Source organism: Medicago sativa, chromosome 1, assembly GCF_051527215.1.
Source record: "Medicago sativa cultivar Bolivia chromosome 1, Bolivia_mono, whole genome shotgun sequence".
Classification (NCBI taxonomy): Eukaryota; Viridiplantae; Streptophyta; class Magnoliopsida; order Fabales; family Fabaceae; genus Medicago; species Medicago sativa.
The window spans coordinates 62,757,728-62,783,701 of record NC_140749.1 but is presented as its reverse complement, the minus strand read 5'-3'; the positions used below and the strand labels follow the sequence as shown (position 1 = coordinate 62,783,701).

The 25,974-nt window shown below is 34.0% G+C and overlaps 1 protein-coding gene, 2 long non-coding RNA genes and 1 pseudogene across 5 annotated transcripts; 2 read left to right on the top strand and 2 right to left on the bottom strand.

Annotated features, from left to right (window-relative positions):
* Positions 1-263: 263 nt before the first annotated feature.
* On the top strand, positions 264-1,361 carry LOC146956210 (NADPH-dependent aldehyde reductase-like protein, chloroplastic pseudogene; annotated as a pseudogene). The gene has a single exon (XR_015019691.1). The product of XR_015019691.1 is annotated as an NADPH-dependent aldehyde reductase-like protein, chloroplastic pseudogene (transcript).
* A 6,313-nt stretch (positions 1,362-7,674) lies between these two features.
* LOC146956209 (uncharacterized) lies at positions 7,675-10,119 on the top strand. 2 transcript variants are annotated; one of them, XR_015019678.1, is made up of 3 exons: positions 7,675-8,246; positions 9,111-9,237; positions 9,847-10,119. It is a non-coding gene; the product is annotated as an uncharacterized LOC146956209 (long non-coding RNA). The 2 variants fall into 2 exon arrangements; XR_015019683.1 differs by lacking the exon at positions 9,847-10,119 and adding an exon at positions 9,664-9,727.
* Positions 8,905-10,142, bottom strand: LOC146956208 (uncharacterized). Its single transcript, XR_015019687.1, has 4 exons — positions 10,015-10,142; positions 9,806-9,893; positions 9,639-9,703; positions 8,905-9,158 (listed from the first exon to the last, which is right to left on the bottom strand). It is a non-coding gene; the product is annotated as an uncharacterized LOC146956208 (long non-coding RNA).
* A 1,391-nt stretch (positions 10,143-11,533) lies between these two features.
* LOC146956207 (actin-depolymerizing factor 4) lies at positions 11,534-25,745 on the bottom strand. The gene is made up of 3 exons (XM_085727503.1): positions 25,450-25,745; positions 11,971-12,236; positions 11,534-11,858 (listed from the first exon to the last, which is right to left on the bottom strand). The coding sequence occupies exons 1-3, from the start codon at positions 25,450-25,452 to the stop codon at positions 11,708-11,710; spliced, it is 420 nt and encodes a 139-aa protein (XP_085583629.1). The 5' UTR covers positions 25,453-25,745; the 3' UTR covers positions 11,534-11,707.
* Between the last annotated feature and the right edge of the window lie 229 nt (positions 25,746-25,974).

The window sequence follows — 25,974 nt, the reverse complement described above, 5'->3', positions numbered from 1 at the left end:
TTCTTATTGAAAACAAAACGTGATATGTGCATAAATTATAAAATTAAAAAGATAATTGAGCTTTTTAATTAATCCAACAAATTTATCTCGTGTAACATGCACCTTCCTTATTACTCTCTCTGGTCCTATTTATAAAAGAAAGTTAGACCAACAAAAGTTAATGTATTTGGACTGAATTTTTAAAAACAGATACATCAACGTTTGTTAGCGCTAATTTCTCTTGTGAATAGGACCTTTGGGAGTATAAAAACCAGTGTGTGCACTCTTCACTTCACCCAGCAAAGTGAAACCAATAGCCGTTAACTGAATGGCTACAACACCGGAACGAGTTGCTGAGCCACTTCCTCTTCAAGACCGAGTCGCAATCATCACCGGATCATCCCGCGGAATCGGTCGCGAAATCGCTCTTCACCTGAGTTCACTCGGCGCTCGAATCGTCATCAACCACTCCTCGTCCAACTCACTCTCCGCCGATTCGCTGGCCTCCGACATCAACGCCACCTCCCTCCTCCCTCGAGCAACCGTCATCCGCGCCGACATCTCCGATCAATCTCAAGTCAAATCCCTCTTCGACTCCGCTGAACGCTTCTTCAACTTACCTATCCACGTCCTCATCAATTGCACCGGAGTCATTGATGACACCTATCCATCCATTGCCAACACTTCAATAGAAAGCTTCGACCGCGTTTTTGGAGTGAACGCGCGTGGTGCATTTTTATGCGCGCGTGAGGCCGCTAATAGACTGAAGCGCGGTGGCGGTGGGAGGATAATACTATTTTCGTCGTCGCAGGTTGCGGCGTTGAGACCGGGATTTGCGGTGTATACTGCGGCGAAGGCGGCAGTTGAGACTATGACGAAGATTTTAGCGAAGGAGTTGAAGGGAACTGGGATTACGGCGAATTGTGTTGCGCCGGGACCGATTGCGACGGAGATGTTTTTTGGAGGGAGAACGGAGGAGCAGGTGCAGAGGATTATTGATGAGTCGCCGTTGGGGAGGCTTGGTGAGACTAAAGATGTTGCTCCTTTGGTTGGGTTTTTGGCTTCTGATGCTGGTGAATGGGTTAATGGTTAGATTATTCGGATTAATGGTGGTTATGTTTAGTAAGGTTTTGAACTGCTGTTGCAATTGCGACGTGTTCTTCTATGTTGTGTGAAATTGTAAGTGAATATGATTGATGCATTTATGAGAGTCTAACACTATCAACACGGGGCTCCTTTCTTGTTTTTTAAGATTGTTACCGATGTCTACGTGTTAGGGTCGTGTCTGAGCCAGTATTTGATAGGCTACAAATGTAATTGTTGTTGTGTACCATTGTTTGAAACCTTGAATTGTTTAATGACCAGGTGATCAAAGTTGCTTATATGGTGTTAATGGTGTAATGTTTAGCAAAGTTTCAAATTGTGATTGTTGTTGCAATGCAATCACAATCACTGATGTGTGAAAATTTGCAGATGCTATGGCTGATGCGGCCACATTTGCAGCTGTAGATCTCTCGAAAGCCAACTATAATGGCGATTTCCTTTTGTTTGGATTGGCAAAATGTTACACTCTCTCCGGTCCTATTTATAAGAGAAAGTTGGGTAAACAAAAGTTGATGTATTTGGACTGAATTTTTAACTAGATACATCAACTTTTGTTGACTCAAATTTCTCTTGTAAATAGGACCGGAGGGAGTATTAAATTGGTAGTTATCCTTGGACCTCCTGCTTAAAACTCCTTGGTGTTCTTTAGCTCTCTAACTGAACTATGATCGATATTGTGGACCTATATTGAAAATCTTGTATTGTTTAGGTTACCACGAGTGATCAATTTCTCAAATCAAATTATTGATATTTTGGGAACGTTTTGTTTTACAACAGATAGCCATTATTAAGAATATGATGTTGAATTATAGAAAAAAGTCTAAAGTATCCACTTTTCATTGTTTGATTTAAGAGCTTGGTAATAGAAGGAGTTTGATGTATGTTTGGTCCTTTAGGAAGCATGTTCTCTAAAATATTGTTTTTTCTTATTGTAGTGGAGTCGATCCGTTGAACATAAATGATCTCGTTTTTGCAATATAAACTGTGTATTTGGTGAATAAAGATGATTCTTGCAACTTGTGCTATACCAAGATGCGTATTCTGAATTCTTGGAATTCTATGGAGATATCAGCGTTTTGTTAAAATTTCATCCTTTGTCTGTGATTGGGAACTTCAGAATGTCTGGGTTGTTTAGCAAGGATCGAAATATCTCATATTACAGCATACTCATTTTGAAATGATCATGGAACTATAAGAACTCTTATTTTTTTTTTCCTGAAAAAATGAAGAATATTGTGTTAAGGAGTATCTTAAAAAGAACTAGTAACATACCCGTGCATCCGCACGGGTACTGGTTGGTCGGGGATGAATTTTAGTAGTTTGAATTCGTCATTATGTCTTTGTAAACAGTTTAAATTTATACCATTTGAAAGTTAATCATTATGAATTTTACAATATATAAAATGTCGATATTATTATGAATTTATACCATTTATTATTTATTTCTTAACTTGTCAATGTTATTCATGGTGTGAACGATTTATAGGATTTCAAAAAAAATTATTTGGTGGTTTAAACATTAATAATATCAATTTATATAATTTTTTTCCTAAAAAACATATCAACTTATAAAAATTTAAAATATTTTTGTCAACTTGTCATGTGTACAATAATCATTTATCAAAGTTAGTTTAGCTAGTGACAATTTATTCCGTCCATTTACGTTACTTTTGGAATTTTAGTCAATGCTCGCTTCTCCCATGCATTTCATTTATCTACAAAATTTTAATCAATGTCGACTTATCTCGTGCATTTTAGTTGATAAGTGTTCAATATCATTGTAAAATTGAATTGAAGTGATGATATTATAAATAGTTTAAATGTTTTAGCAGGAAAAACTTATCCAGTGAATTTGACTTATTTATGAAATTTTAGTCAATGCCCATTTATCATGTGCATTTTAGTTTATGAGGGTTCAATATCATTATAGAATTGAAGTGAAGTGATATTATCCCGTGCATTTACGTTACTTCTAAGATTTTAGTCAATGCACACTTCTGCCATGCATTTCAGTCATCTACAAAATTTTAGACAATGTCTACTTATCTCGTGCATTTACGTTACTTTAGAAATTTTATTCAATGGCCACTTCTCCAATTCATTTAAGTTATCTACGAAATTTTATTCAATGTCCACTGATCTCGTGCTTTTTTAGTTGATAAGTGTTCAATATCATTGTAGAATTTAATTGAAGTGATGGTATTCTAAACACTTTAAACATATTAGCATGATTTTTTTTCTATAAATGACAACTTGTCATGTAGACCAAGGTTAGTTTAGTCAATGATAACATATCTCATGTATTTGATTTATTTCCGATAGTTTAGTCAATTTTCACTTATCTCGTGCATTGTAGTTTTTGAAGGTTCAATATCATTATAAAATTGAAGTGAGGTGATATTACAAATAGCAGGAACATTCTAGCAGGAACAATTTTTTATAAATAATGTATATCAAATTAGCTTAGTCAACGATAACTTATCCTGTCCATTTGCGTTACTTTTGAAATTTTAGTCAATGCAGACTTCTCTCATGCATTTCAGTTATCTAAGAAATTTTATTCAATATCCACTCATCATGTGCATTTTAGTTAATAAGTGTTCAATATCATTGTAGAATTGAATTGATGTGATGATATTCTTAGTAGTTTAAATGTTTTAGCAAAACAATTTTTTATAAATGACAAATTTTCGTGTAAATCAGTGTTAGTTTAGCCAGTGACAACTTATCCCGTGTATTTGATTTATTTCTGAAATTTTAGTCAATGTTCACTTATCTCGTGCATTTTAGTTTATCAAGGTTCATAATCGTTATAGAATTGAAGTGAGGTGGTATTATAAATAGCATAAACATTATAGCAGGAACCATCTTAAATAAATGTCAACCGGTTCCGTGTATTAAAGTTAATTTAGTCAGCAAAAACTTATCTTGTGCATTTACGTTACTTATGAAATTTTATTCAATGGCCACTTCTCCGATTCATTTCAATTATCTACAAAATTTTATTCAATATCCACTTATATCATGCTTTTTAGTTAATAAGTGTTCAATATCATTGTAGAATTGAATTGTGGTGATGACATTTTAAATAGTTTAAACATTTTAGGAGGAACAATTGTTATAATTGACAACTTGTCATGTAGGTCAAGGTTAGTGTAATCAATTACAACTTATCATGTGTATTCGATTTATTTCTGAAAGTTTAGTCAATGTTCATTTATCATGTGCATTGTAGTTTACGATGGTTCAATATCATTATAGAATTACCGTGTATCAAAATTAGTTTAGTCAGCGACAACTTATCGTGTGTATTTACATTACTTTTGAAATTTTAGTCAATGGTCACTACTGCTATGCATTTTAGTTATAACACAAAATTTAATTCAATGTCCACTTATCTCGTGAATTTTTGTTGATAAGGGTTCAATTTCAGTGTAGAATTGAATTGAGGTGAGGATATTATTAATAGTTTAAACGTTTTAGCATGACCAATATTTATAAATGACAACTTGTCCTATAGATCAAGGTTAGTTTAGTCAACGACAAATTATCACGTGCATTTCATTTGTTTATGAAATTTTAGTTAATGCAACATTATCATGCGCATTTTAGTTCATGAGGGTTCAATATCATTATAGTATTGAAGTGAGAGGATATTATAAATAACATGAATGCTTTAGCAAGAACAATTTTTTTATTAATAACATATGGTTTCGTGTATCAAAGTTAATCTAGTCAATGACAACTTATCCCGTGAATTTACGTTACTTCTAAAATTCTAGTCAATGCACACTTCTGCCATGCATTTGAGTCATGTACAAAATTTTAGTCAATGTTCACTTATCCCGTGCATTTACTTTACTTTTGAAATTTTATTCAATGGCCACTTCTCCAATTCATTTCAGTTATCTACAAAATTTTATTCAATGTCCACTAATCTCGTGCTTTTTAGTTGATAAGTGTTCAATATCAGTGAAGAATTTAATTGAGGTGATGATATTTATAAATAGTTTAAACGTTTTAGCATGATTTTTTTTTTATTTTTATAAATGACAACTTGTCCTGTAGATCAAAGTTAGTTTAGTCAATGATAACATATCCCGTGTATTTGATTTATTTCTGAAAGTTTGGTCAATGCTCACTTTTCCCATGCATTATAGTTTTGAAAGTTCGATATCAATATAAAATTGAAGTGAAGTGACAAACAAAATAGCAAAAACGTTTTAGCATAAACAATTTTTTATAAATAACGTGTATCAAAATTAGTTTAGTCAGCGACCACTTATCCTGTGCATTTGCGTTACTTTTGAAATTTTAGTCAATGCAGACTTCTCTCATGCATTTCAGGTTAGTTTACTAAAATATGTTTAGTAGCGTATTTCCTTCGATCACTATTATAAGCAAAAAATTATATTTTAGATTTATTGAATCATTAATATACTTGTAGTCAATGTTCACTTATCCCGTGCATTTACTTTACTTTTGAAATTTTATTCAATGGCCACTTCTCCAATTCATTTCAGTTATCTACAAAATTTTATTCAATGTCCACTAATCTCATGCTTTTTAGTTGATAAGTGTTCAATATCAGTGTAGAATTTAATTGAGGTGATGATATTTATAAATAGTTTAAACGTTTTAGCATGATTTTTTTTATTTTTATAAATGACAACTTGTCCTGTAGATCAAAGTTAGTTTAGTCAATGATAACATATCCCGTGTATTTGATTTATTTCTGAAAGTTTGGTCAATGCTCACTTTTCCCGTGCATTATAGTTTTGAAAGTTCGATATCAATATAAAATTGAAGTGAAGTGACAAACAAAATAGCAAAAACGTTTTAGCATAAACAATTTTTTATAAATAACGTGTATCAAAATTAGTTTAGTCAGCGACCACTTATCCTGTGCATTTGCGTTACTTTTGAAATTTTAGTCAATGCAGACTTCTCTCATGCATTTCAGGTTAGTTTACTAAAATATGTTTAGTAGTGTATTTCCTTCGATCACTATTATAAGCAAAAAATTATATTTTAGATTTATTGAATCATTAATATACTTGTAGTCAATGTTCACTTATCCCGTGCATTTACTTTACTTTTGAAATTTTATTCAATGGCCACTTCTCCAATTCATTTCAGTTATCTACAAAATTTTATTCAATGTCCACTAATCTCATGCTTTTTAGTTGATAAGTGTTCAATATCAGTGTAGAATTTAATTGAGGTGATGATATTTATAAATAGTTTAAACGTTTTAGCATGATTTTTTTTATTTTTATAAATGACAACTTGTCCTGTAGATCAAAGTTAGTTTAGTCAATGATAACATATCCCGTGTATTTGATTTATTTTTGAAAGTTTGGTCAATGCTCACTTTTCCCGTGCATTATAGTTTATGAAAGTTCGATATCAATATAAAATTGAAGTGAGGTGACAAACAAAATAGCAAAAACGTTTTAGCATAAACAATTTTTTATAAATAACGTGTATCGAAATTAGTTTAGTCAGCGACCACTTATCATGTGCATTTGCGTTACTTTTGAAATTTTAGTCAATGCAGACTTCTCTCATGCATTTCAGGTTAGTTTACTAAAATATGTTTAGTAGCGTATTTCCTTCGATCACTATTATAAGCAAAAAATTATATTTTAGATTTATTGAATCATTAATATACTTGTAGTTTATATTTATCACCAAATGCTATAGTTGCTCAATGAACTTACAAAGTGATTTTGAGATATCCCTAATAATTGATTTTTTTTTCATTTACGGCGACGATGAGTTATGCTCGAAGACCCCTGTTTGATTTTTCTTAACTCTATTTAATATTCCATCCATCTTAAAATAATCATCTTTTTAAATAATATTTGTTCCGTCTCAAAATAATTGTCACTTTAGAATATCAACACAACATTTAGTATTTTTTTCACTATTATATTTTTATTTATTAAATTTCATCTGACGTAACTGTCCACTAACTACAAATAATAGAGGTATTTTGGTAAATGATATTAATTTTGGCACTGAAATCAACTTAATTATAAATATTTTCTTAAAAATTATGTAAAAACTTTAAACGACTATTACTTTGAGGCAGATGAAGTATTAATGAGTAAACCACCAAATTGTTCACTGTCTTTGTAAGACACACTCAAATTAGTCCATCATTCTTCCGTCATGAGACAATAACATAGAGATAAAGATTTAATTGAAAAACTTTTGATAATAGTTCTAAATAGCCTTTGTTTTTGCCAAAAATTTATCAATTAAGTAACTCGTCGTGTCACAAAAACACAGATAATAATTTAATTGAGAAAATTTTGACAAAGATTATTTTTAAAACATTAATAGAGGACTAATTTGAGAATAAATTTTGAAACCAATGGTTTACTCATTAATTAATTGTCCTATTAATAAATATTAATTATTTGTAACTTTGTTTTAATTCTAGAAATGTAAGTATATCTACACTCATTAATTGTTTGTAACTTTTTTCCCACACCACACGTACACACTTCAAATATCTACACATCAGCCCTCTTTCTCCATTCACTTTCTTAAATCCTCACACGTCTCACATTTTTTTTATTTAATATTATTTAATAATTTGTTTATTTTGAACAAAATCTATCACAGTTTCCACATCTCTCACATATGTCCCTTCTCTCTCTCTCTCTCTCTCTCTCTCTCTCTCTCTCGCCTGAAACCATCCATGTCTTTCTCTTCTCCACCATGAACCACCGTCACCAACAACTTCCGACCAGATCTACATCTTTCCGGCGACCTTTACTAAAAAAAAATTACATATTATTCATCTCCTCATTCTCCTCTTTCTTTCTATCAAATTAGATTTTCAAAAGGAAATATCTTGAGATTTTCAGGTTTTAAAAAATGAGATTTTCAGCCACAGTTTGGATGCACCACCACCATTCTTTATAAAAAACCCTTGTTTATTTCTCCGATTTTGCGGCCACCGTGAACCTCCACTGCAAAAATCAAACTGATGTTTTGCTTACCCTAAACATCCACAACAAAACCTACAAAAAGTAAGGCCGGAGCAATTTTTTTGATACAACCGCAACAACAATAGCTTAAATTTCGTCATCAAACATGCAACAACAACAACAGTCGGAAGATGAAATTTGATGTGATTTTCAAGTGATGTAAGAATATTATTTTGTATATTTATGAATCTGTTTTAGGGTTTTTTTTTAGATCTAATACTACTGGTATTCTTTTGTAATACTTTTATTGGATCTTTGATAAAGAACCTTTTTTATTGCAAATTGCTTGAAGACTTCTTTTCGTAGGTTTTTTTTTTGTTCATGCAAAAATCATAAGGTTTTCTTAACCACAAAAATTTATCCTTTTTACTGCAGTTTTGATCTTTTTTCGAATATAAAACGAAGACTTTTCTGTTTAAAAATTTCAACCCATATTTTTTTATAAAAAATTCTCTCTTTTAATATAACTCAATTTTTTTTGTATAAATAATAAAAGAGACACCAGATTTTTAATATATCCCATATTTTTTTAATAAATTTTCTTTCAATAAACCTCATTTTTTTTCGTATAAATAATATGTAGGTCAACTAAAAGCATAAATTCTTTCCGGAGAGCATCAATACTTTCAATAAAATCAGAACACAGCTCATCAATCTTTTCTCTGTTTCACGTTTCTGCTAGCCTACTACACTTTTCCTTGTTGCTGCTAGCCTGCTATTGGGTGCTTAAATGGACTTAAAAGACCAATTAAATAAACTTAAACGGACTTAATTTGGGTGCTTATCTTTTTTCATTTTTCCTCATTCTCAATGGACATTTTCTTTTTCATGAAAGACTCTTTGTTATTTGTATTAAAAACATCAGTACAATTGTTGAGATTTACAATATCATGAGTCCTCAAAGTGTCATATTCTTTTATTTTCATGTGTAAACTATATTTGAATTTAAATTTTCGTTATAGTATTTATTTTGTTGGCTAGGAAACAAAATAATTTAAAAGAAATTTTATTTTTATTTGGCAGAACATCCTCTATTGTTGACTGGAGGCAGGAGAGCTGCTTTCAAATCTCCTGCAAAATGAAGAACATAAAAAGGAGCTTAGTAAAACATACAAGAAGAAAAAATGAACAATCTCTTCATGAGAGAAGTGTAAGATTTTCTTCTTGAAAATATTTATCTTTCTTCATCATCTTCTTAATTTAAAGAACAATACTATGTTAATTTTTTTTTTTGGATCTTTGGTCAGTTGTTTTACATAATAGAAATTTTATTTAGATATAAAAGATTAAAACTCTTGAATAAAATAAGAACTTTTTTGAATGTAACATTGAAAGATAAAATAAAGGTAAAAAGTTTAGTTCTTCATAAGAATGTCTTTCTTTGTAGTTTGTTGGAGAGATATGAAGATTATTTGACTTTGCTGCAAAATATCATATTTTCCAAAAAAAAATAAAAAAATTGGCAACATACAATACACCTTTCCTGCAATAACAATTTATTGAGGATTTAAAAAAATTGGCAACATACAATACATCTTATTGTTTACTTACTTGTGTCTCCTTTCTTTGTTTGTAGTTTGATGAAGAGACAAGAACTCTGTTCAACTTTTGCATTTCTAGATAAATAAATTGTTGTTGAAGATAAATACAAATAATGAAAAGTTACATGTTAGATAAAGAAAAGAGTAAATTTTAGACACTTTAAACATCAAATGAACCTGTAGATCTGAAAAGTTGTTCATAATATTATTTTTTGCAGCACTTCAACTACTTGTTCGGTTGAATGAAGTACAACTTTCAAGTTTCCTGCAAAATAAAATTGAAGATGAGAAGATGGAGATTAGAAAGTTTAAAAACCTACAAAATAAAATTGAAGAGTAGAGTAGAAAATGAGGATTAGAAAGTTTGAAAAGAAGAAAATACAGACCTTGATCTTCCTCATTATTTCCCTGCCCTCACTTGTTAACATTTTTATCTTTTGTACCTAGATAATATTGAATATTTATCTTGTGAATATTTCGGTTTACCTTAATTGAGAATAATAGAGTTGAGATAAAAGCAAGTGAGAGAGAGAAAAACCAGAGAATGATAGTAGAAAGAGTATTGGATGATATATAGAAAGACTATTTGAAATTTCAAAATTTGAATTATTCATTTTTGCCCCCCAAAATATTGAGAAGAGTGCAGGGCTTTTTCTGGAGTTATAGTACAAAAGGCAACTTTTTCCTTTTTGTTGTCCAACAAAATTTGTTTCGTATGGTTACCATGGAACCAGCCTATCCTTTTTGAAGAGCAATTAAAGCAAACTATTAAATTTTGGATGGTTAGATGACATCATAGTAATTTAGTTAGCAAAAGCAAAATTTAGACATGTTTTGCCCTTAAAAGTGGGACGTGGCAGAAGGATAGCATGGGTTAAAATTGTTTTTTCCACAACATCTTTTTTTCTTATATTAAGAAGGATATCCTGTTAACATTGTTCAAGTTTCTTTTTGAATGCACCAATTTTCAGGTTGTGGTAGTTTCTGTACTAAGATAGGTTTATGACTAATAAATGAGTTCTTTTGAAGCTTGAGAGCTCTTAACTTTTAAAAAAAAGTAGTTGTCGAAGAAAATTTCAATTTACATCAATAACTGTTAAGAAACAATCTTACTGAAATTCTGAAGTTTACATTTAATGGGGTCCTAGTCCTAATGGATTCACACGTTTGTTTCAGAGATAGCTTGTAAGAAGGTTCAACAATTCTATGGATTGAATATTGAATAATGTACTATTGTGATCAACATTACTATTTACTAGTATGCAGTATCTGCAGTTATGCCTTCAACGTTTATGCAGAGTTGCTAAACACTGATACATGTACCAGTGATTCCAATCTATACGCATATTAAAAGTTTGTCATCACTCACAGATATAAATGACTTGACTCTGTTGTGAATTAACTATTCCAAAAGTGTTGTGTTTTTTAAGTGAAGATACATAATTGATTTTATATTATATTTCTAACACATCACTCATACTAGAGTCCTTTTGGCTCTAAATGTTGATAATCCACACACTGGCCTATCTTGTATGTAAAAATCTAACTCTAGATCATTGATCACATGAACTGTTATCAAGTTATGAATCAACCACTATTGTAAAAAGCTTACACAAAATTTGAACGACCAATTATGTGTCTTGCTATCCTAGTTGTTTAGCTCTCTCCTTGTATAAGGTTTGCAATGTATTAGAGCCTAGAGACCCTGTTTTTTGAACATCCATATGCATTTATCCTCATATTTGTTAACATATTATTTTTAATTGTCATATAAATAAAAAACAGACCATTCTTCAAGAAGATATTTCGGTCAATAGCTTGTCCGAAATATTTGTCCGATCACACAGAAATAGTTACAAAATTAATCGATTAGTAAGCACTAAGCACAGGACTAAAAATTAAAACTAACACAAACACAAACACAGTATGTCACAAACCATAATATGGAAACAAGAGAAGTTTAAGGTGCATTAGACTTCATGTCAAAACTTGGTAAATCAAATATGTAATTAACCAAGCTGACCATCAGACAAACTATAGACAAATTCCACATAAGAAATTTTATTCAATCACAAAAGATTAATTGACACGGCTTTTGAACACATCAAGATCCATCTCAGTAGGATCAGTAGCTTGCAACTCAACTTGAATCCCATCAAGCTCCCTTTTGAACCTATCTTTGGAGCTAGCATAAATCATCTTGCTCCTTACCCTTGAAATATCAGGGCACCTTCAAACAAAAGCAACAAAATGATATACTCGGGTTAAAATCAATCATAAAAAATGGAATATCCAAATCTATAAGTTAACTGTTGCTTTAAGATCCAAAAAGTTGACATTACCAAGCTATGAAGAAAATTCTGCTTTTCTGGCAATTCTCCTCAGTGACAAAATCAAAATCATAAACAGCATATCGACACTCGTCGGCAGGAAGATTAGCAGTGAAATCATCGTAACCATTTGCAGGATCACCAACCTTGTCAACAACAACTTGCTTCTGCTTCACCTTAATCTTGTAAATGATATACCGATAGGTCCTCTTCGCCTTGAGCTCCAAAAACTTTAACTTGCATTCATCATTCACATCCATACCTGATGCTGCATTCGCCTGTAAAATTTCACAAACATCAGATGCATCAACAAAAGGAAATTTCTCCATACACACTTTCAACGCCACAAACAAGCATACTAACAACCCCATTACCATTAGATTAGTGTAGCTTTAACGATCAACAACAAAAACTCAAGTCTTAAATATATGGAGCCAACTACACTTATCAACGGACTTGGATTCCCTAACGGCAGAAAATCCTACATGCAGTCAGTGCACACTAAAGGCTGTTTGATTGAAATCATCGGTCCAAATTTAAAGCTTAGTAAATAAATAAAAGTGTAATTCATAAATCGCTGATAAAAATTGGATGCTTGAGATGATCCTTGTACTTGCTATTTGACCGAGGGAAGCCATTTTGCAATCAAACCCGGATTACCTCCGGTCGGAAATCACAACAGTCAAATCCAAGCCATTGGAAGATTCACAATGTAAGTTTGACAAATGAATCTTAACCGTCTAACTGCAGTGACACCTAACTGCAGAGAATCCATTTCTTTCAAAAAATCAAACAAACCATTCACTATTAGTCTATCACAGTCATCACTACAGAAACAACACAAACGAATGGTTCAAACAAAGTGGTGAATCAAATTCAATAGCACTTCTAATCAACCAAGCAATCCAATGAAACAAATCTCTACACAATCATGCAACCCTAAATTAAACACTAAAATCGATTCCAAAATCGGATCTATCAGTAAAATAAACAAGTAAATCATCCAGTTAACAAAACACAAAACTCGCGAATAACCCTTCTATTCTAACAAACCAGATCAAATTCCACAAAAACAGAATCAGTAACTTGAGAATCATTCAACGATTGTCGTTGGGAACTTCAATTCAGTTGATTATTTTCCGTTTGGTGAAGATTCACAGTTACGAAAAATAACAGAGAAAAAAAATGAAAAACAAAGAGAAAAGGAGCGCGAAAAGTGTGATAAAAAAAAAAACTTGTTGAGGCAAAATCCCTAAATAATTTTAAAGATAATAAACCAATATGATTAAAGAATTAATGGACTTTGATTATTTCCTTGGTATTTAACTTGTGCTCTTGAGTGTTTTACTAAGACAGGAACAAGGCTTAAATCATACCAAGAATCAAGAAATCAAAGGACATTTGAATTCAAGATCTAACACTGAGATCAGAAAGTTAGATCAGAATGTTGCTCAGAGATCAGAATGTTCGCACAAGAGATCAGAAGGTTGCTTCTACACAAGCCCAGAATCTCAAGAACATGGATCAAGGTCATGCAAGACACATGTGACATAAATAAATGTCAAGAGAAGTACTTTTGCATGGATCAATCAAGCAATAAAGGCATATACAAGGATTATGTCAAAAAGGATACTTTATGTTCATTTAAGACTATGAACATTAAAGTCCTAGGAATATTCCACAAGGGAATATCATCCTAGATGTTATATTTACTGCTCTTCATTGTGTTTCACTATTAGGATTTGATTACATCAAATGGTAGTCTTACAAATCATCCTAAGTGAAACAAATGGAACATTCTGATGATCAGAATGTTCAGCTCAGCACAGGCCTACTTTATGAACAGTACAGTAGGTGAAAAGCAAAAGCAAAAGCAAAGCAAATCTATCTTGCTCAATCAGAGATAGACACGTATGAGAGTTGGTACAGAACAAGGACCACACAATCTCTCAAAGCCTGTGTATGAAGATGCAGAATCCCACTATATCCTCCTGCACCAAGTTCCAAGGCAGATCTGGCAACTGAACTTTCTGAAGTATGAAGCAAAGTCCATACTTTGGTTATTGCCCAGAAATTCATATGAAAAGCATATGACACGCCCAGAACTTCATATGTTCATTCATATATGATGAACCCAGATGAAGAACATGATGAACCCAGATGAAGATCATCATGAACGCAACAACATTCTGAAGTTCATCAGAGATCAGAATGTTTGCCCAGAATTTCAAGTAAAAGCTTGTGGGACCCAGGACACATGGCATAACACCATTGGACACCCCACAACGGCTATTTGAGCCCAAGGACTCTATAAATACAGTTCAAAGGCTCAGCATTACTTGCACCATTGCAAAGCATACAAGAAAACAACTTTGATTTTGTTTGAAGCTCTTGCAAACTGAAATTGATCAATCTCTAAGGCTTTCATTACTTAGTGCAAATCAATACTCTTTGTTATCTCTAAGATAACTCCTCTCTCTTCTTCCTCCTCTGTTTGATTCACAAACATTCAACTTCCATACAAATTGTAACTAAGTCTCATCTAGCTTTAGGGGTACTAAAGTGTTAGTTTGAGCAAAGGTTGTAAAAGTCTAAGTGGGTAACTTAGCAAGAAGGTGCAAGCCTGCTGAGGCTTAGAGAATACAGGATTGTAATTGTTCAGGTGAACAAAGATTGTAAGGTGCAGGACTTGAGAGGTTATCTCAAGCATCATAGTGGAAACTCTCACAAGATTGTGAGGAGAGGACTAGCCCACATTGGGTGAACCTCTATAAATCTTTGTGTGTTCTTTCTTTCTTCCTTATACTCTTTAATTTCAGTACACACAACACACACCAACACATTTACTTTATTAATCAGCTTCTGTGTATGAACTTCAGAACGTTCTGAGTTCAGAAAGTTAACTTAACCATTCCAAGTAAACTACTTGAGAATAACCTTTAAGTTTCAGGATAATTTTTAAAGGGTCACAATTCAAACCCCCCCTTTCTTGTGACTATTTTATCTACTTCAATTGGTATCAGAGCCCGGTTCTAAGGGTTTGAACACTTTAACAAGTGTTAGAGAAAAGATTCAGGAAGCATGTCTAAAGTCAAGTACATAGCTGAAGGAGGATCATCAAACAGACCACCACTTTTTGATGGCTCAAACTATTACTTCTGGAAAGGCAAAATGGAACTCTTCCTCAGATCTCAAGACAATGATATGTGGCAAGTCATCACAGATGGAGATTTTGTCCCAACAACCAAAGAAGGAGCTGTCAAAGAAAAGAGTTCATGGTCAACAGATGAAAAGGCTCAGGTATTGTTAAACTCTAAAGCTAGACTCTTTTTATCATGTGCACTAACCATGGAAGAAAGTGAAAGAGTTGATGAATGTAAGAATGCTAAAGAGGTATGGGATACTCTGAAAATGCATCATGAGGGTACATCTCATGTCAAAGAAACTAGAATTGACATAGGTGTCAGAAAGTTTGAAGTCTTTGAAATGAGTGAAAATGAAACCATTGATGAGATGTATGCTAGATTTACTACAATAGTAAATGAAATGAGATCTCTTGGAAAGGCATATTCTACTCATGATAGAATCAGAAAAATATTAAGATGTCTTCCAAGTGTGTGGAGACCTATGGTCACTGCAATCACTCAGGCCAAAGATTTGAAATCTATGAACCTGGAAGATCTCATTGGATCACTGAGAGCTCATGAAGTGGTACTTCAAGGAGACAAACCAGTAAAGAAGGTTAAAACACTTGCTTTAAAAGCATCTCAGCAAACCCCATCAGTTGTTGATGATGAGGTACAAGAACCACAAGAATTAGATGAAGTTCATGAAGAAGAAGCTGAAGATGAACTTGCACTAATCTCCAAAAGAATTCAAAGAATGATGTTGAGAAGAAATCAGATCAGAAAGAAGTTTCCAAACACCAACAATAGCACCAGAACTGAAGCTGACAAAAGCCAAGTCACTTGTTATGGCTGCAACAAAACTGGACACTACAAGAGTGAATGTCCTGACATCAAGAAGGTGCAAAGGAAACCTCCCTTCAAGAAGAAGGCAATGATCACTTGGGATGACTTAGAAGAATCAGAACCTCAAGAAGATGAAGAAGCCAACATGGGATTGATGGCTCAGTCAGATGATGAAGAAGAGGTAATTGTCTATAAAACTGATTCTTTCTATAAAGATCTTGAAAGTAAAATAGATAGTCTCTTATATGACTCAAACTTCTTAACTAATAGATGTCATTCTTTAATCAAGGAACTTTCTGAAATAAAAGCAGAAAAAGAAACACTTCAAAACAAATATGATGAATCTAGAAAAACCATACAGATTTTGCAAGATTCCCATTTTGAAATGTCAGAAAAACAAAAAGAGTTAAACAAGAAACAAAAAGGCATTATTTCTATACCTTCTGAGATGAAAAAGGAAAACACACTTTTGAAAAAGGAAGTTGAAACTTTGAAAAATGATCTTACAGGTTTTATAAAATCTACAGAAACATTTCAAAATATCTTAGGATCTCAAAATGAAAGTGCTAAAAAATCTGGCTTAGGCTTTAAGGATCCACACAAAATCATTGAAAGTTTTGTACCTAAAACTAAACCAAGAACTAAATGTTATTTTTGTGATAGGTATGGACATGATGAAAAAATATGCCATGTTAAGAAAAAACTTATCAAAGAAAATAAAATTAATCTTAGTTCAGAACGTTCTCATCTCAACAGATCAGAAAGTTCACAAAAGGCTGAGAAAGCTAAGAAGTCATGCTCCTACTGTAACAAATCTGATCACACAAGACAGAATGTTACAATAAGGAAGGATCTCTTAGAAGAACTAACCCTCAAGGACCCAACATTACATGGGTACCTAAAATTTTTATCTTGTCAAATGTAGGTCCTGCCTCAGGGTGCTAGAACAAAGCCATGGTACTTGGATAGTGGTTGTTCTAGGCACATGACAGGTGACAGGAACTGTTTCCTGACATTTGAAAAGAAGGATGGAGGACTGGTGACATTTGGAAACAATGACAAGGGTAAGATCAGAGGTAAAGGTACTATAGGTAAACCTAACTCTGCTAAGATAGAAAATGTTCAGTATGTAGAAGGTTTAAAACACAATCTACTTAGCATAAGTCAATTGTGTGATAGTGGATTTGAAGTGATCTTTAAACCTAACATATGTGAAATAAGACAAACCTCCTCTAACAAACTGTTTTTCTCTGGATCAAGAAGAAAGAACTTGTATGTTTTAGAACTAAATGATATGCCTGCAGAATCCTGTTTTATGTCTCTTGAAAAGGACAAATGGATTTGGCACAAAAGGGCTGGTCATATAAGCATGAAAACCATTGCTAAACTTTCTCAACTTGATCTAGTTAGAGGTTTGCCTAAGATTAGCTTTGACAAGGATAAGATCTGTGAAGCATGTGTCAAAGGTAAACAAGTGAAAAGTAGTTTTAAAACCATTGAGTTTGTTTCAACTCAGAAACCTTTAGAACTTCTTCACATTGATCTATTTGGTCCAGTTCAAACTGCTAGTCTAACAGGCAAAAGATATGGGTTTGTTATTGTTGATGATTTTTCCAGATTTACATGGGTGCTGTTTTTAAAACACAAAGATGAATCTTTTGAAGCATTTCAACACTTTTGTAAAAGAGTTCAAAATGAAAAAGGTTCTAATATCATTACAGTAAGGAGTGATCATGGAGGAGAATTTGAAAATGCATCTTTCAAAACATTCTTTGATGAAAATGGTATTAAACATAATTTTTCTTGTGCAAGAACTCCACAACAAAATGGAGTTGTTGAAAGAAAAAATAGGACTTTACAAGAAATGGCTAGAACAATGTTAAATGAATCAAATGTTGAAGATTATTTTTGGGCAGAAGCCATTAACACATCTTGCTACATTTTGAATAGAGTTTCAATAAGAAAAGTTCTTAATAAAACTCCATATGAACTCTGGAAAAACATTAAACCTAGCATATCTTATTTTCACATATTTGGCTGTTATTGCTACATTCTGAACAATAAAGAAAAATTGGGTAAGTTTGATCCTAAATCAGATAAAGCTATCTTTTTAGGATACTCTACAACTTCTAAAGGTTATAGAGTGTACAATCTAAAAACCCAGACAGTTGAAATTAGTATGCATGTCATATTTGATGAATATGATGAACATTCTCAACCAAAAGAAAGTGAAGACACAGAAGTGCCAACACTTCAGAATGTTCCCAGTCAGAACATTGACACTTCAGTTGAGAAAGAAGATGATCAGAATGTTCAGGATCAAACCTTCCAAAGTCCACCAAGAAGTTGGAGAATGGTAGGAGACCATCCTGTAGATCAAATCATTGGAAGCACAACTGATGGTATAAGAACCAGATTGTCCTTTCAAGATACCAACATGGCAATGATCTCTCAAATGGAACCCAAGTCAATCAATGAAGCTATTATTGATGATTCCTGGATTGAGGCCATGAAGGAGGAACTTTCTCAGTTTGAAAGGAACAGAGTTTGGAACCTGGTTCCAAATAATCAAGAGAAAACCATCATTGGAACAAGATGGGTTTTCAGAAACAAGCTTGATGAAAATGGTAAGGTTGTCAGAAACAAAGCAAGGTTAGTTGCTCAAGGTTACAACCAACAAGAAGGTATTGACTATGATGAGACCTTTGCACCAGTGGCAAGGTTAGAAGCCATCAGAATTCTCCTTGCATATGCTGCACATAAAAGCATTAAACTTTTTCAAATGGATGTTAAAAGTGCATTTTTAAATGGTTTTCTAAATGAGGAAGTTTATGTAAGTCAACCTCCTGGTTTCATAAGTAAAGAAAAACCAGATCATGTTTTCAAACTCACTAAAGCACTCTATGGTCTTAAACAAGCTCCTAGAGCTTGGTATGACAGACTTAGCACATTTTTAATTGAAAATGGTTTTTCAAGAGGAAAAATTGATACCACACTTTTTAGAAAAACACATGACTCTGACTTACTTATTGTTCAAGTTTATGTGGATGATATTATTTTTGGTGCCACCAAAATGAAAATGTGTGAAGAATTTTCCAACCTTATGCAAAGTGAATTTGAGATGAGCATGATGGGTGAACTTGGTTTCTTCCTTGGTTTACAAATCAAACAACATCCAAATGGAATTTTCATAAGTCAAGAAAAGTATGTCAAAGACATTCTTAAGAAATATAAAATGAATGAGGCAAAAATCATGGTCACCCCTATGCATCCATCTTCAAGTTTAGATAAGGATGAGAGTGGAAAATCTATTTCTGAAAAAGAATATAGAGGCATGATAGGCTCATTATTATATTTGACTGCTAGCAGACCTGACATTATGTTTGCAGTAGGTTTATGTGCTAGATTTCAAACTTGTGCAAAAGAATCCCATTTAACTGCAGTTAAAAGGATTTTTAGATATCTAGTAGGTACTACTGATCTTGGCCTTTGGTATAGAAAAGGTTCTAGTTTTGATCTTGTAGCATATTGTGATGCTGACTATGCTGGAGACAAAGTTGAGAGGAAGAGTACAAGTGGATCATGTCAATTCTTGGGACAAGCATTGATTGGATGGTCTTGCAGAAAGCAAAACACCATTGCTCTCTCCACAACTGAAGCTGAGTATGTATCTGCAGCTAGTTGTTGCTCTCAAATTTTATGGGTAAGAAATCAGTTGGAAGATTACTCATTAAGGTACACAAGTGTTCCTATTTTTTGTGATAATACAAGTGCAATTAATCTTTCTAAGAATCCTATTCAGCATTCTAGGTCTAAACATATTGAAATAAAGCATCATTTCATTAGAGACCATGTTCAGAAAAAGAATATTGCATTAAGCTTTGTTGATACTGAAAATCAACTAGCTGACATTTTCACAAAACCCCTTGTTGAGGATAGATTCAATTTTCTTAAAGAAAAATTGTCAATCATGAAAAATCCCAATAAAGATTGATTACAGATCACTAAGGGCCTTAGACTAAACCCCTTGATGTCATCTGATGCAAATCAGATAGATCTATCATAATCAGAACATTCATCAGAATGTTCCTGAGTTCAGAATGTTCCTAAGCTCAGAATGTTCTTGAGTTCAGAATGTTCATCAGGTCAGAATGTTCATATGATCAGAATGTTCATCCTAACATTCATTCAATCAACATTCACAAGTTTTTTTTCATCTGAGTTTCATCCTTTCAGGATGTCCACAAAACTCAGTTATATTCAAAACTTGATTTCTGGGTCAACTATCTCATGCGTAAGATTCTGTGTTGACTTTCTCCAAAAATCCTTCTATAATCTCAAGCATTTAATGTTTGGTTATAAGAAGATGAGTTTAAGGTTTAACCACCATGTAAAACCTGAACTATCAAATCAACCAATCCCTTCCATTTCCCACAAACGGCTACTTTTTTCTCTCTCTCCTCTGACCGTTACTTTTCTGCAGTTTCATCTTTTCCAATGCAAAACTGCCATCATTTCCTTTCTCTCTTTCTTTTCCTTCTGCACGTTTGGTCTATATAATCAGTAACCACCTCTGATTATTTCACAACTATCTCAATCCAAAACTTCTTTCTTCTCACTCTCAAAACTCACAAACCCTCTGTTTCTCTCTCTCGCTTACGAAGAAAATGGCAAGAACAAAAACCACTTCAAAACTCTCTGATAATGAAGTTCCACAAGTGGAACGTTCTCAATCACCACCACCAAACGGTGCTGTTGGTCGATCCTCTGATCAACAACCACTAAGTGAAACCCCTGTTCACACTGTTCTTCCAGATGTGGTCTATCCTGCTTTTGATCCACCCAAATCCTCAAAATCAAAAGCCTCTAAGAAACCCATCACCAAACCCAGACCTATTCCTACTAGAAGATCATCTAGGATGAAGCATTCATCAAAGGAACCTAAGGTCTCACATGTGAATCTTGTCTCTGACGAAGAGAAGAAGACAGAATCAAGTGATGATGAAAGAGAAGAAGATTCTGAAGAGGATCCAGAAGAAGAAATGGAAATTCCTGAAAAGGAAGAAAAATTGGAAGAAGACTCTGAGCAAACTCTCTCTGAAATAGTGAAATCCATGAGAGTACACTCAAAGAAAGGAAAGAAAGTTGCCACTCCCTCTCCATCAAAAGGAAGTTCATCATCTCAGGAAGATGATGATGAGAATGATGAGGAAGAGTCTGAAGAAAAGACTCCTGAAGAAGAGGAGAAAATTTCTCCTAAAAAGCATGGCAAAGGAAAAGACATTGCTAGAGTTGCTGCTGTTCTAAAAGCTCAGAGAGCAGAGAAGATTGCCCTCAGACCAATGAGCAGAACTAAGTGTTTTGAGTTTGATAGCTTAAAGACAAAAGGTTGGGATCTGAAGAAATTCACAGATCCACAAGGCTGGACTAACTTTGTGTCTCTACAAGAGCACACCTATGAAGGTTTGGTTAGAGAGTTCTACATTAACTTGATTGTGAAGCAGAACAAAAGGGAAAATGAGAACTTTCTCATCTCTTCTGTAAAAGGAGTACAGATCACTATCACTCAGGATTTCCTCTCTGAAGCCTTGAAAATTCCAAATGAAGGTAACAAACTATTTTCTTGTTCTTGGTTTGATGACCTCAGAGTTAGCAAAACTCAACTCATAGCCAATTACACCAAAGAAAATCTCACCTTTAACTCCACAAATCTAGTAGATGTCCCAAAAATCCTTCACAACATGATTAGGCACACTCTAATACCAAAATGTGGATCTTTTAATGTTGTCTCTGACATGGACCTATGCATCATCCACCATCTCATAAGCAAAACCAAAATTAACCTTTGCTTTCTCATCATTCAACACATGATTGACTCATGTTTGGCAATGAAACAAACTGTGGCTGGATTGCCCTATGCAATGCACCTTACACCTATATTTCAGAAGGCAAAAGTGCCACTTGAGGGAGAACCACGCAAGCTTGACTTCATGAAGTTCACATCAAAGACTTTAGGTCAACTACGCATCACCACCTCAAATATGCCTTCCTTCACAACCTCAGGCACTTCTGGATCTTCTAAAAGGACTTCTAATCAGAATGTTCAGAAAACCAGGAAGAAAAGAAAGGTAGAAGATATCAGAGATGAATCTCCTAAGAATGCAGAAGTCAGACCTCCCTCTCCACCAGCTTTGGAGTTGTTTTCTCAAGTTTCTCAACTTGCAAAGGAGATTGTTCAAGAAGGAAGCTCTCAGTTCAAGGCCTTGATTGGTGAATCAATGATTGAAGATGATGCTCAGAAGGATGATGATGCATCTCTTCAAAGGGAAGCTGAGAATGTTAAGCAAGCAACTGAGATTCATGAAGGTATATCTCAGATGGCTGGTAAGGAAAACTCTGTTGATCCAAATCAAAGAGTTGAAGAAAATACTGAGAAGATAGCTCAGAATGTTGATGAAGATACTCAGGAAGTGGCAGAAATTTTAGCTTCAAACATGTCCATGGAGAAAGATATTCAAGTTGAACAAATGGAGTTCACAACTGGATTTGATCTCAACATTGAAGATGTCAACACTGACTTCAACAATGATGTGTTCCAAGATGGTCAGGACACCACTCAACATGTTCAGGAACCAGCTGCAGGTCAGAATGTTGAAATCTCTGAAGCTCAGAATGTTGAAATTCCTGCTGAAGATGTTCCAGTCAGTCAGAATGTTCAAGTCTCTGCTGGTTTGAATGCATCAAATGAGCCTCTTCTTGCTCAAGTTAGCCAGCTGTCAGCAGATCCAGTGCCTATGGCCTCAGGATCTTTGCCCTCTGTTGAGGTACAGCTCATGGCTCAAACTGGTCAGAATGTTAACCTCTCATCCTCCACAATGGGATCTGTTGCTGGTACAAGCAACTTTTTGGTTTCTAACCTTCCAACTCCAGACACCATTCCCTCATACACTCCACCACCACCACCAATGAAAACTACCACCACAAGCAAGCTTCCTAATATGGCTGCTCTTTTTGACTCCCTCAATACCTTTGTGTCTGCCAACAAAGAGAAGGCTGAAGCTTCTGATGCTGTTCCACCTGCTGCACCTGCCAAGCCTTCAAGGGCTGAGAAGTTAGCCTCAAGGGCACTCATGGTCTCCACCAAGACACACAAAATTGTCTGTGCTTTGGCTGATTGGACTGTCAAAGTCCATGCTCCTGGTCTGGCAATTGATCTACCAGTTTTTGATGATCCATCTGTGTTTGAGTCTGAACCATCCTCTGATTCTGGGGATTCTACTCCCTGAATCTTTCTGTATTGTCCTCCCTATCCTTTTTGCAGATGACTAAAGGGGGAGAAGCTTTAGGATTTAATTTAAGTCTTAAGTTTTTCTTAGTTTTAGGCCCTAAGTAGGTCTAGTGATCACTAGTTATTGGAGTTAGAAACTTCACTTTTTGCCTGATCACATGCTTTGAATTTCTTTTTGTTTTTGAACCATATATTCATGTAATTGTACTTCATGCTTTACATTAATGAATGATATTGAGTTTGGTTCAAATCTGCATATTTTTTATTTTATGCAATGAATTATGAAATTGAGGGGGAGCTTTTTAAAGTTCTTAAAAACTCTGCATAATGGATTATAAAAATGAGGGGGAGCATTAAAATAAATTTTCAAGCTCTGTTGTTCTTCATATATATAATCAAAATCCTTAATCCTAAATCATAGGTTTATCATCTTCAAAAAGGGGGAGATTGTTGAGGCAAAATCCCTAAATAATTTTAAAGATAATAAACCAATATGATTAAAGAATTAATGGACTTTGATTATTTCCTTGGTATTTAACTTGTGCTCTTGAGTGTTTTACTAAGACAGGAACAAGGCTTAAATCATACCAAGAATCAAGAAATCAAAGGACATTTGAATTCAAGATCTAACACTGAGATCAGAAAGTTAGATCAGAATGTTGCTCAGAGATCAGAATGTTCGCACAAGAGATCAGAAGGTTGCTTCTACACAAGCCCAGAATCTCAAGAACATGGATCAAGGTCATGCAAGACACATGTGACATAAATAAATGTCAAGAGAAGTACTTTTGCATGGATCAATCAAGCAATAAAGGCATATACAAGGATTATGTCAAAAAGGATACTTTATGTTCATTTAAGACTATGAACATTAAAGTCCTAGGAATATTCCACAAGGGAATATCATCCTAGATGTTATATTTACTGCTCTTCATTGTGTTTCACTATTAGGATTTGATTACATCAAATGGTAGTCTTACAAATCATCCTAAGTGAAACAAATGGAACATTCTGATGATCAGAATGTTCAGCTCAGCACAGGCCTACTTTATGAACAGTACAGTAGGTGAAAAGCAAAAGCAAAAGCAAAGCAAATCTATCTTGCTCAATCAGAGATAGACACGTATGAGAGTTGGTACAGAACAAGGACCACACAATCTCTCAAAGCCTGTGTATGAAGATGCAGAATCCCACTATATCCTCCTGCACCAAGTTCCAAGGCAGATCTGACAACTGAACTTTCTGAAGTATGAAGCAAAGTCCATACTTTGGTTATTGCCCAGAAATTCATATGAAAAGCATATGACACGCCCAGAACTTCATATGTTCATTCATATATGATGAACCCAGATGAAGAACATGATGAACCCAGATGAAGATCATCATGAACGCAACAACATTCTGAAGTTCATCAGAGATCAGAATGTTTGCCCAGAATTTCAAGTAAAAGCTTGTGGGACCCAGGACACATGGCATAACACCATTGGACACCCCACAACGGCTATTTGAGCCCAAGGACTCTATAAATACAGTTCAAAGGCTCAGCATTACTTGCACCATTGCAAAGCATACAAGAAAACAACTTTGATTTTGTTTGAAGCTCTTGCAAACTTAAATTGATCAATCTCTAAGGCTTTCATTACTTAGTGCAAATCAATACTCTTTGTTATCTCTAAGATAACTCCTCTCTCTTCTTCCTCCTCTGTTTGATTCACAAACATTCAACTTCCATACAAATTGTAACTAAGTCTCATCTAGCTTTAGGGGTACTAAAGTGTTAGTTTGAGCAAAGGTTGTAAAAGTCTAAGTGGGTAACTTAGCAAGAAGGTGCAAGCCTGCTGAGGCTTAGAGAATACAGGATTGTAATTGTTCAGGTGAACAAAGATTGTAAGGTGCAGGACTTGAGAGGTTATCTCAAGCATCATAGTGGAAACTCTCACAAGATTGTGAGGAGAGGACTAGCCCACATTGGGTGAACCTCTATAAATCTCTGTGTGTTCTTTCTTTCTTCCTTATACTCTTTAATTTCAGTACACACAACACACACCAACACATTTACTTTATTAATCAGCTTCTGTGTATGAACTTCAGAACGTTATGAGTTCAGAAAGTTAACTTAACCATTCCAAGTAAACTACTTGAGAATAACCTTTAAGTTTCAGGATAATTTTTAAAGGGTCACAATTCAAACCCCCCCTTTCTTGTGACTATTTTATCTACTTCAAAACTAACCATTGATTTTTCTACTTCTGCTTGAAGCTTGAAAGGACAAAAATGGAAAATAACTGTCTAGCGCGACGGTGGAGGAGGAGATGTAGGAATGGTTCTATACTCAGATAATATATGGTTTTGGTTGGGTGAGAGAAATTGAATTTTTATAGAGAGAAAAAAAAAATGGAATGTGAAATTGTGAATTGGGAGAATAAACAGTGCCACCTGTCGTACAATGCGTGTAAAGATTGTCACAACATTGCTTTTTGAATTTTTGACTTTGCTTGTGCTTTATGACTTGTTTGTTTCTTTGTCTTCAATTGAATGGAGAACCGTACTCTGTTATTTATCGGCTTCGTTTCTATGCGTCACAAAAACGGCATCACTTTTTTCTTTCTGTGATTCCAAGCACCTAGAACCATACATATCTTTCATTTTTCGATAATTTGATTCAATGCAGTATTGATTTATTTTATGATAGTGTCATTTTATCTGTGTTTTGCTCATCAATTATTTTTTGTTATTTAGGTCTCAAAATTGAGGTCG

Bases quoted from the DNA above. Each gene is read 5' to 3' on its own strand.
- LOC146956207 (XM_085727503.1), bottom strand. The intron at 11,859-11,970 runs GTAATGTCAACT...TTTTGTTTGAAG, and splicing joins AGAATTTTCTTCATAGCTTG to GTGCCCTGATATTTCAAGGG.